We start from the raw sequence: 12,475 nt of genomic DNA on the forward strand, positions 1-12,475 counted from the left end.
GCCTTCATCAAGCATACATACAACAGTGATGTACAAGCATATATACCCATGTGGAGTCACAATTGTGACCCAGGAAGTGCATCACTTTTGATTTTGCATGTATCTAGATTGCTGTGACATGGATTAAGGGACCACAGTTTGGTTTTCATTGCAACAATACGGGTGCTCTCTCTCTTCTTTCTTGGTTTGATGTTTATAAGGAGCTGTAAATGGCCTTTGAAGATTATAGGAGCCTTCTGTGTGTCTGTAAGTGTGATTTCCCACTCCTAATCTGTGCTGTGACCTCCGGAGATGAAAGCAAATATAGTGAGAAATAAGGGACAAGATGTCACAGCAGTGCTGCCAGATTACACAGAAAGGATACCTTCCCTGCTTCTGAGTGAAATGCATCTAACTGTGCAGCTGAAACAGGGAATAATATCACTGAAAAAGACTTTAGGGTTAGCCCAAAAACACCTGTTCCTTCACAGTTATGATTATACAAAGAAGCACATCCATTACGCAATTATTATTTTTTTTAACTCAGTAAAGATTTTAAGAGCATCTGTCAGCAGGATCAACTTTAATAAACCAGGCGGTAGAGCTGATCATGTTGATTAAAATAATACCGATCTCATAAAAAAACTGTTTTAGCATTCCTCTGAAAAAAGACTTCTTCATGCAAGTGAAGACTTTAGTGTACCGATTAGCTGGGCCTAGCTATTCAGTGCACCTTAGCTCTTCAGCTTTCCAGTGCAGTACATCTGGTTTAATACAGTTCATTCTGCTGATTGGTGCTCTTTAAAATTCCATATTCTTCTACTCCCCAAGTTACAGGCTGAATATGCTAATTAGAGTGCTAATACTGTATATAATGCTCCAAAAATGTACTATAATACTAAAAACAAAAAGACAACTTTAGTAAATGAATACATGAACCTCAGATATCCCTCATCATTTAAGCTGGTACTGCTATGGGGTCTGACTAAGCCCCATAAATTATTTTTATTTCTATGATGGCTGAACTACAAGTCACCATATAGGAACACACCCTGCCTTTGATAGTATGTTGATACAATTACTAGTGGCATATGGAAACCATTATAATTCTGTTCTACAATGTTTCAGATCAAGCTCTGTGCTTTACATTTTGTATGGCTCCTTTTTCCATGACAGGTCTTAGAATATGTCTGTGAAGGTTCTCATTTATCTAGGTCATGGTATATCTGTAAAGAATAAATCAAGGCAACTGGACGTACTGTAGATTTCTTGAAAACGTTTCACTCGTTCTTCCAACGAGCTTTCTAAATTCTGAGAATTGAAAAAGCTTGTTGGAAGAACGAGTGAAACGTTTTCAAGAAATCTACAGTACGTCCAGTTGCCTTGATTTATTCTTTACAGATAGGTCTTAGAATAGTTAACTTTTCAGGAATAACCGAAAGTATAATTTTATACTTACTGTAACTGCACTCTGGGCAAGACGGAAGCTGTATCTGGGCAATGCTCTGGATTTAGTAAATTACAGAGATGGTTTAGCAGCACTTAATCTAGCAATTATCTAAATACAGATATTAGCCGATCTTCTCCCAAGTCTGCCAGGCAGATATTTAATATTAACCTATAACCTTACACTTCCCATCATCTCAATGAATATTCATCATGAACGTTTTGACTGTGAATTCACTTCATCAAGTTAGTGACTTTGGTGAGGCATCAAGCAGATTCAGCTTCACTCAGTGTCTTAGCTATGTAACTACCTGTAGTTCTTCATTTTATTAGTTGAACATGGATTGAGAACTCCGAATGACTGGATCTATTGTAAGAGACAGATCCTCATTAGGAGTAGGAAGATTGTGCCGCGTGAAGTCATAATCCCAAAATGTTACTGTAATGCTACAAGAACCTGTGTAGATTATTGGTCTAAAGCTCTTAGCTTGCATTAGGTGGTAACAAAAGTGACATGTTAGAAATCTAGTGGGGTGACGGGGAGATTATTTACTGTAAACCCAATGTATCTGCTCTCAGTTCTGACATGCATATGGAGATTCATCTCCGAAGCCGTCCATCTTCCTCTCACTGCAGTCTGCTGTGAAAAGGCTCCTCATCAAATTAGTGACACATCTGACGTTATGGTGACATCTAGTTTTTCCTGTCTTAATGGACAAGGAATTGGAAAGGGAAGATGTACTAATGTAATTGGAAAGGGAAGATGTACATTTCCCTTTTTACTTCTGAAATTAAGCCTACTTCTAACGTCCACTTTTTCCTGAGTCTCAACAGTTCTCCTAACCAGAGCTATGTCTGGTGATAAAGTAAAGGTACTGTTTTGAAAGCTGGCTGCATGGCTACTAACTTCCCTATCAGTGCCGTAACTAGAAATGACTGGAGCCCACAGCAAATTTTTAAACAGGGCCCATCAGCAACTTCTTCGCTATCCCCGGCCCCTGTGCAACCACTACTCTTGTGACTAGTCAAGATCGCTCTCAGACAAGGCCCAGCAGCTGCTCCATCCACTTCCTAAATGTATATACTTTACAGTAGGGATGCTCAACCTGCGGCCCTCCAGCTGTTGTAAAACTGCAAATCCCGCCATGCCCTGCTGTAGGCTGATAGCTGTAGGCTGTCCAGGCATGCTGTAGTTTTATTATGCACGTAGTTTTGCAACAGCTGGAGGGCTGCAGATTGAGCATCCCTGCTCTACAGTATGTCACTGTATATAATGTCATTGTATAATACTGTTGAGGGAGCCCTGGCGATAAAATATTAAGGTCCTCCTCCTGGTTGGCCCATTTTGATTTTGGGGCCCCTGCTTCCCTATAGCTACGCCCCTGTTCCCTATCATGTTGGCTATTGTTTTCAGGGATACAGTGAAAACATTCACTAAGGCGTTTACGCCACCTTTATGTTGAAAAAAAGTTGCGAATTATGGCCATATGTGCACCATAATTTGCAACTTTTAAAGGGGGTGGGGCTTAGTAGGAGGGGGATAGGCGTAGCTCGACCTGCTGGATTTACTATAACTTACATCAAAAACTGGCGTAAGTTATAGCTGAAGTATACAGCAGTCCCTTGCTGGCATTGAGTTCAGTTTCTGGCGCACAGACTGCTAGGAATGCACCCAAGAGGCATTTGCCTCTTAAAAAATTTGGTGCATCTAACTCTGGCGCAAAAGGATCAAGACTGGTAAATGGAAACACAAGTCTTGCTAAATTTCCCTCACTGTCTTTTGCTTGTATGTGTTCCACGAATGCCATTACTTTCAACTATTTTTCTGTTGGAACCCAAATGATGAGTTTTCGATTCTGTTAAAAAAAACTAGAACGTTTAGGCACTTTTTAGGGACTAGTATAGACCATGTTTATGCAGAATCCTGTCTCGGCAAATAGCTGCGGTATCTTGTCTTTTTGGATGCATATTGAAAACGAAGAGATTGTCTAGATAAACAAGGCATGTTACTTCTCAAAGTTCTTAAATGAGAGATTAGGAGTGGACTTTTATTATGCACGTGAAGGTGTAAGGGGCATTGGACAGGCCACAGAAAGTGACATTCCAATGATAAATCTTGGATAAATTGGAGGCAACGTCTTTGTTTTTGAGCTATATATATAATGGAAGGCTTCTTTTATGTCTGTCTGAAGTCCATCATACTCTCCAGATGGACTCTGATTTTGTACTGGAAAAATATGACTTAAACAGACCTTTTCAGTAATGTTTGTTCTAGATATTTTCCCTTCAGCAAGAGTAGCCTCTAATGCATCTAGAGACTGATTTGTCTAAAAAAAATTGAATCTTTTCTGAAAATGAAAGAATTTTTGAGGTAATGTAAGGCTCTTTTTTTATCACATCTATGACCCAATGGTCTGTGGAAATTTCCTTGCATAAGTTTGCGTAAAAATGAGACAGAATGGATACTTCTGTCACTTCGCCTACCTGAATAGGACTTCCTGTAAGAATTGGGCGTTGTTGATTGTTGAAATATTTTCAGGATTGACCATGAACAGCTTAGGTCTCCCCCTTGGACATTCGTGAGCAACCCTCAGAATGAAAGGGTTCTTTGGATTGACCTTTTTTTTTTTTAGATCAGCAAATGACTTGTGTGCTCTGTATCTCATTTTGAACTCTTAAGAAATTCTGGACCAAACAGATTACTGTTTTCAAGGTTAGAGTATTAACAAGATTTTGGGGCTAAATCTGCCATTCCCGCAGAGCCAACAAGCTCTTCTGATAGTTGTAATATACGTATTTAAAGGATTGTACTATAGTAAACACAGCTCTACTTATTGATTTAAGTAAAGCTAATTTAAATGGGAGTAGGGTCTTCATTTTTTGCGAAGATGTTCTCCTTTGACAAACATAAACATTAATGGACCTAATGCATCTGCTACTTTAATGTCTGGTCAGTAGTATCATTAGGAAATGCAGTTCTAGTCATTGATATCAGAGCAGGATCTATCTCAGGGATAATTAGGGCCTGAATGTCGGGTATCTGAGAACTACAGTAAATAGACCTCTTTAACCAAAGAAGAATGAAAAGCAAGTTGGCAAACTCTTTAACATCGGAATAGTTGGAAATAGTGTCATCTGTTAGCAAACAATTTAGATGGAGCAGTTCTTTTTGCCAACCCAACTCTCATCATTCATTCCATTTTCCTTTTCCTGAGGAAGACGTGGACTGTGTTATTGATTCTGAGATTTACACCAACCATGCTGAAATATATCCTGAGAGGCAAACGCCTCATTGCTGCCCTGTGAGATATTGCTGAAACGAGGCGTAGTGTTTAATTGACCAAAAACACCTTCACTTGTTCTTTCGCAAAATCTCAAATGAGGTTTTGGATTATTCTGAGGGGATCATAATTCCTCAGAATCTGAAGGTAGATACCCATACTCAGTTCGTTCATTATCCATAGGGGCTCTCTTTTTCTTTTTTAATATATACTCCTTTTCACAGAAGGGTGATGGAGAGGATAGCTTCCTAAGGCTTTTGAGTGGTCAGTAACATCTCCCCATAGACATTGATGCTGTCACAGAGCGTGCATCTATCTACATTGCCACCAGAAAAAAATTCTGAGGAAAATACTCGTTATCAATAGACTTTCTTGCTAGATCTCACTTGAGTGCCCGAACTCTCGCAAGATCTTGCTCTTTCCGACAGCAGTGAGAGAGAGGTGGCCTCCCGCACCTAATAGCTGGTGCTAGGTGGCTGCAGTCCCACAGAACAAGGTGGTAGTTGTTGCTTTCTTTTTTATAGCTTTATAGCTTCCTGATATTCGGCGGCCTTCATTTGGTTTACAAAAACTTCATTGTATAAGAATAATATAGAGTACATTTCTATATGGTCTTCACAACTGTTATTTCTTTTGCCTTGGCAACCACCATTCTTAAAGCTATACATGTGGGTCTGTGCAGCTCCCTTGAGTGCATTAATGCCGCTCTCTTTCTTTCTCTAGCAATTAAAAGCCAACCCTACCATCACTAACATAGATCGTGCTGCAGTTTGATGTCTTGTCCATCAAAACCACAGGATATGCACTTAATCACTGAGCAGGAAACCATTATGTCTTGCATAAAAAGAAATGTCACATGGCAATTGAATAGACACATGTTTTCCCAGTGGCTATCAGTTCTTTGTCTGGATTTCATTCTCCGTCTTCCCATCATACACCCACATCTCAGCATCCATCATTTGTTTGCTTTGTGTTTGTGCAAATAGAGGGTAAAGAGAAGGAAAAAGCAGCATGCAGTGTTTAAGTCCTGTTTACACTATTCCCTCCTCACAGATTTCAAGTTATAGATTCAGCATTTTGCTACATAAGGTGGAGTTCGGGAAAATAATAATGTATATTCCCGTATAAGGAGAGAAATAATAGAAGGCTTGATTTGCCTGGGTCCCATATTATCAATAGCTTCAAACAGGGATGGACAAATACTGGATAATAGGAGCCAGTTAGAACATTGAGTGAGTCAATGTGACTTTTTATTAGTCAAACAATAAGAGCTTTCATAGACATCAAGAAGAAACAATTGTCTTGGATATAAAAGACTTTGGAATCAGACACATGTATTGACAATATTATGTATGTATCTCATAATCTGAGGTGCGACTAAATGAATGAAAGTCTCTCAGTCACAGGAAAAACTGTCTCTGTCTGAAATGACTAGAGGTTTAAAAAGGTTACACTGCATTTATAAGAATATATATTACACAGGCCGATACACAGGGCAATGATCAGGAATGAACCGTCTGTTCCTGATTATTGCCTGCTTTTGTGAGCTACATTTACATGTAGTAATCATTCCCTTTCTATGGGGATGAATGATCATCACAGATCATTGTTTGCCAGGCTCACATCCCCATTTACACAGGGCAACATGCTGCTGACAGGTGAGGTTTTATGTTCCACATAGATGATTGGGTCACCCAACAAATTTTACACGTTAGTTCCCGGTTATTGGCCCAATCCTTGGCTCATGCAAAAGGGTTTGTCTAACTTTATTGACTTTTTACTTTGGCCTCAGTTTTGGCGTGTCCCCAAGTAGCAGATGACCCAGCAGTGATGTGCTACTTGGGAACATGTCACCGCTGAGGCCAGTTATTGGCTGCAGCAGCACATAGAACTGGAAAACTATTGAAGGGATCCAGGAAGTGGCAATGAGCAGGTGATTATGTTTTGTTTTTTTTATCAAGAGTTACTGTACACAGGCTCCTTTAAAAGTTAAAGTGGTTATCCAACCCCTATAATGACCCCCCCCAATGCCCAGGCCCCTTGTATACAATATACTTACCTGCTCCCCGGAACCCGCGTTGCTTCGGATCCCTGCACATCCAGCACTGCATCTCCCCGGAGAGCAGGTAAGTATGATGTATATGAGGGGCCTGGGCATTGGGGAGGGGGTAATTATAGGGGTTGGGTAACCCCTTTAAAGAAGGCCAGAAAGCTGGACATCCCCTTTAAATGGCTGTCAGTCAATATCTCCAGCAACTACACTTAGTCCGCTTTCACATGGCAGTTTTAGGTCGGTGTCATTCTTTAGTGTAGTAAGCCAAAGCTACCGATTGTCCAACACATGGAAGAGGTGCAGATCCTTCCATTATATACAGTGCTTGTTTGTGTAGGTTCCACTTCTGCTTTTGGGTTATACAAAATACTGATCAGAATACTGCAGTGTTAAGGTGGCCTTATGTAAATGAACCTGCAGCCAAATATTAATATTTAAAGAAGTCATCCAGATGGAATTAAACGAGGGTACACTAACAATCTGCTAGTTCCCATAGGTTGGGCAGGTGACTGCCAGGGGTTTCAGTAGTTAATGGTGGACACTGCAGCAAGAATGGGGTATTACATGGTGACTATTCAAATTAAAAATCCTTCTGAGCAGGAGCTACATTTTGAAGCAGCTTTACACTGTATATAGGCAAATAGAGGGGTGTCTCGAGTGGGGTATTACCCCTATAACAGAGCATATGGACAGGACTTACCTAAATTGCTTAATGGGCCATACCTACCTCCCCGATCCCCCACCACTGCTGTTCTGATGCTTCTTTAGTCCCCTGCTTCTTTTCGATTCCTGGTCCACAGGACACATAGGAAATGGATGGAAAAGCCCATTCAGCCAATCACTTGCTTAGGAGGGTCACCATTGCGGCCAGACAGTGGCTGAGCAGACTAAGGGCAGCGTCTATCTCAATAATTAGTTTGTTTGAAATTTAAAGACGCACTTCCATAAAATATTTTATTCTGTAGTCTATTAGAAAGGTACACTGTGTAAATTGTAGTGAAGGTAATCTTCTTACTAGTGCAGTACCCCAGTACTGGGGGTATCTGCAAATGGTTTGTTTCTATTGTAATGTAGTTTTGCCATATTTATGTACAGCCAGAATGACCTTATGTGTGGTTGGCAGGGACAGGGTTAACCACCTTGTTCCTCCCCTCTTGGCAGGAGTGGCTGGTCCCGACTTCCTGAGTTCTAGTCTATTGGGTGAGGAGGGAGGAAGCAAATCCATGTGCTTCTTCTCTTTAGGCCTCAGAGTCCAGAGACTCACAGATCTCTGTGAGAGTTACTGCTTCTGCTACTGCTGGAAAAAGAGAAAGATAGAAGAACTCAGGATATGCATGGCTAAAGCATAGTAGTCAGCAGGGTAACCTGCAACTACAGCTAAACAGACTTTACTGGCCCAACTACAGGGAGTACCCAAGGGAAAAAAAGGTGCACCCTCCTCTCACTGCATCGGCCCTAGGGAGCAATGACCTGAAGGAAACCACTGTGACATCCTACAGTCAGAGCCACTCTCATCCTCCACTCCAGCTCCTCAAGGGCTTTTTGCACTAGTTACTGCAGTTGTGGGTTATCCACTAGATTCTCGTCCTCAGCTGTATCATGTGACCAACATTCGGACTTTCCAACTATGACAGCCTCTTATGTGGACATGAAGTCAGTTTTTTTCTATTTATTCCTATGAAACTCACATTGAGGTCACATGACATTGCTGAGGCCCCGAAAGGAGTGGATTAATTCACAAATATAGTCACCGGTAGCAAGATTACCTTCACTACAATTTACATCATGCACCTTTTAACGGGCCAGAGAGTAAACAGTTTTGCTGGAGCACTTTAATGATTTAAAATCAGAATGTTTTATGAATATTGTAGTTTTGAAGAAAGACGTTCTCATGAAATTGTATTGTCCTCTACAGGGTTAATGCCACATGTTAAAATCTGATGGCTGACATGCCAATGCCGTATAGGATGTTTGAGTGTTTGAGATCATCCGCAGGACGGCTGGAAACTCTCTACAGCTAATCTTTAGTTAGAAAATATGATTTTCACACTGCATGTTTTTTGTAAGAAAAATATCATGAATATTACTTCTAGACCGCATAAATATCAATCTCATAAATATGACATGATCATGTAAAGAGGATTATGAAACGAAAAATAAAATTGCCCACATATATCAGAATCATAACTGAGTGGCAGATGCAATTTGATTTATCTACAATGATACTGACATTTTTCTGTTCAGTTGACGTGACCCCTTTTATGGAGAAGTGCATACAGAAAGTTCAGCCATATTGGTTGTCAACGTTGCGTTAGCATCTGGGTAAATTCTTACCGTGTTGTTGCCTGCTGATAGATTCCCAGTTTACCAAGAGTTTCTGAGAAATGAGTTTAACGGTCTCAGTCAATATGGCTGCATTTCCTGTTTGTACAAAATTAAGGGGTCAGGGCAACTGGACAGAAAAATGCCAATATTTTTGTAGGTAAATGAATAATTACCAAACTTTGGCCAGCACTTCGCTTTCTGAGTTACTACTTTTTTGGCCAATTTTACAGTTAAATCCACTTTAAAATTCCATGCAATTTATGATGCTAGTTGAACCCATAGGCAATTGCACACACAGCCAGATCAAAAGACCAGAAGAAGTAAGCCTTCCATGTTTTCCTAGCCAAGACACTCATAAGAGGTCAGGGCTGTGGGAAAGTCACATTTGTTGCCTTTGATGAATGGCTGAGAGGGTCCACAGAGGGGTGGCACACTTGCAGCAGGATATTTTCCATCCTGAGACCATCATGTTCAGTGGCATGCCTTCAATGCTATGGTTATTGGGCGGAGGAGGGCCTGGTTTTGAACGCCTTTTTCTCTTTCCGATGTGAAAACACTGCATCTTCATGCAGCTACCACCAAGGGGAGCTAAATGCAAACAGATTACAGCTTCCATTTCAGTCAGTGGTAACTGAATAAATTCCTATGCACTGAGGTCCCACTAGTGGTGGCTGCAGGCATCACGCTTTGTAATAGAAGGGAAGCAGGACATTTATCAGTAATTATTTATGCCGGTTGTCTGGTATAAATACACTGAAAAATATGGTGTTCAGAATGCACCTTTGGGATCTACATACACACCTATTGATCACAGTCACCCCCACTAGTTCAGAATTTTTCAGGCATTTTCCTTTAAAATTTCCTTTAAAGGCAAAAACGTCACCTGATTTTATTGTACAAACTATTATTTGACAAAGAACAGACATTGAAAATGACAAATACCGTATTTCTTGTCTTGTATGTCCTGTACATTCCACTAAATATGTCACTTTTATTTTTTCAGTCAGCAGAATTTTTCGAGATGCTGGAAAAAATGCAGGTAAGACATATCACTTTTTTAATAAAAGCAGGCAGTGAGAGGCACAAAAGTGTATGGAGACCTATTTTTCAGGCAATGCTTCATGGGTGAAGTATGCAAATTAGCTCATATCAGCCAATTGAAATGAGTATCCCTGGTATGAACTAATGTGCAAATTGTGAAAAAAATAGCATGGAAATTTGTAAATTGAAAACAAAAAAATTCACTGCCAAGTCCCCAAAAAACTGCCACAAAAAAGTGTGTGTGATGGAAGTCTTATAGGTGTTTATCCCACCATTAGAAGGATATGCCATCATGTAAGGATGTGTGGGGGTCCTTCCTCAAGCCTTAGAATGAAGGTGCTGCAGCGCTAATTATGCACAGTTGCTGTTTCACTGATTTTCCCTGTAGATTGGGGCTTTGATAAACCCACTATACAGGGAAGATCAACACAATGAGTGGATGGGAACATTGCTGTGCAGAGCAAAAGCCAAAGGGGCAGGGGTTCCAGAGGTTCGATGCTCCTGATTATACGGTAATGGCATATCATTTCTGGGAATACCCTTTAGAAAACATATTAGCCCACATTCACTATTGTGGCTGAATCTGAATTTTGTTGCACCATAATGTGGCAGAATTTTTCTGCCATTTGACACATATCATTTTAGATATATTTATGAAGCAAATGAGCAAGAATGCATTGTGCCTCGACTACCAAAAAGTTCTACTAACAAAATGACTTCCCTGGTGCCACTGGTGTAGTGCTATGCCCACCATAAAGTTCCACTAATGCAATGACCTACCCAGCGCCACTGATGCAGTGCCACGCCCACCATAAAGTTCCACTAATGCAATGACCTCCCCAGCGCCACTGGTGCAGTGCTATGCCCACCATAAAGTTCCACTAATGCAATTACCTCCCTAGTGCCACTAGTGCAGTGCTATGCCTACAATAAAGTTCCACTAATGCAATAACCTCCCTAATGTCACTGGTTCAGTGCTATGCCCACCATAAAGTTTCACTAATGCAATGACCTCCCCAGTGTCACTGGTGCAGTGTTACACCCACCATAAAGTTCCACTAATGCAATGACCTACCCAGCGCCACTGGTGCAGTGCCACGCCCACCATAAAGTTCCACTAATGCAATGACCTCCCCAGCGCCACTGGTGCAGTGCTATGCCCACCATAACGTTCCACTAATGCAATTACCTCCCTAGTGCCACTAGTGCAGTGCTATGCCCACCATAAGTTCCACTAATGCAATGACCTCCCTAATGTCACTGGTTCAGTGCTATGCCCACCATAAAGTTTCACTAATGCAATGACCTCCCCAGTGCCACTGGTGCAGTGTTACACCCACCATAAAGTTCCACTAATGCAATGACCTCCCCGGCGCCACTGGTGCAGTGCCACTCCCACCATAAAGTTCCACTAATGCAATGACCTCTCTAGTGCCACTGGTGCAGTACTATGCCCACCATAATGTTCCATTAATGCAATGACCTCCTCAGTGCCCCCTGGTGTAGCGATATGCCGTCCATAAAATTCCTCTAATGCAATGACCTACCCAGTGCCACTGGTGCAGTGCTACACCCGCCATAAAGTTCTACTAATGCAATGAGCTCCCCAGTGCCACTGGTGCAGTTCTATGCCCATCACAAAGTTCTACTCATGCAATGACCTCTCTGGTGCCATTGGTGCACAAGACTATCAAGGAGCACCAACGGCAGGGGAACCACATCCAGGAAGCCCAAGAGCCATGGGTTGGAGAACAAAGTTGTGAATTGGTCAAATTATATAGCCCGGAAATCCTATAGATTTCTTCTATGTTTCTTTTACAAACCAAATGAACGTTAAAAGCCTAGCTATTGTTTGTAACACTGCGTTTAATTACTGTACAGTCAAGAAAAGCATTTAGCCTACTGAAAAGGTTTAATAGGCTGTAATATCATCCCCATTTATAGTCACGGTGTTTGTCACTTATCATTACAATCTCTCATTTGTGATTACCCATGCATGTGTCACTAAAAATTGGCAGAGGATATAGCATTGTGTTGATTATGGGTCTTGCTGAGAAATCAGAGGTCTTAATTGGATTTTCACAGACATTTTGACCAGGTGTCGTAAAATATAATTTATATTGTGCATTATACTCTAATATAATACAACACCCAACAAACATTGGCCTGGCAACATCTTAATATCAACTGTATGGATGTGTCATGTTACGGCATTACCTTTAGATGTTTACCTCCGTCCAAATCCCTTCAATGTATCAAGGTTCAAAGAAGGTGTCACGCTGCCTCACTTGGCTGTAATTCGAAGGTCTTGATCAGGATAGGATACAAAAGCTTTTAGGTGATGCCAAAC

At 41.0% G+C, this 12,475-nt stretch overlaps 1 protein-coding gene across 2 annotated transcripts in view; it reads left to right on the top strand.

Moving 5' to 3' along the window:
* The window catches only part of LOC122930432 (rap1 GTPase-activating protein 2-like), a 182,345-nt gene that overhangs the window by 24,952 nt on the left and 144,918 nt on the right, over nt 1-12,475 (top strand). For both annotated transcript variants that reach the window (XM_044283839.1, XM_044283840.1), the window contains exon 2: nt 10,088-10,123. In XM_044283839.1, the coding sequence (XP_044139774.1) occupies nt 10,088-10,123 (36 nt within the window). The remainder of the gene's footprint in view (nt 1-10,087; nt 10,124-12,475) is intronic.

The sequence above is a fragment of the Bufo gargarizans genome, chromosome 3, assembly GCF_014858855.1.
Source record: "Bufo gargarizans isolate SCDJY-AF-19 chromosome 3, ASM1485885v1, whole genome shotgun sequence".
In the NCBI taxonomy this organism is placed as follows: Eukaryota; Metazoa; Chordata; class Amphibia; order Anura; family Bufonidae; genus Bufo; species Bufo gargarizans.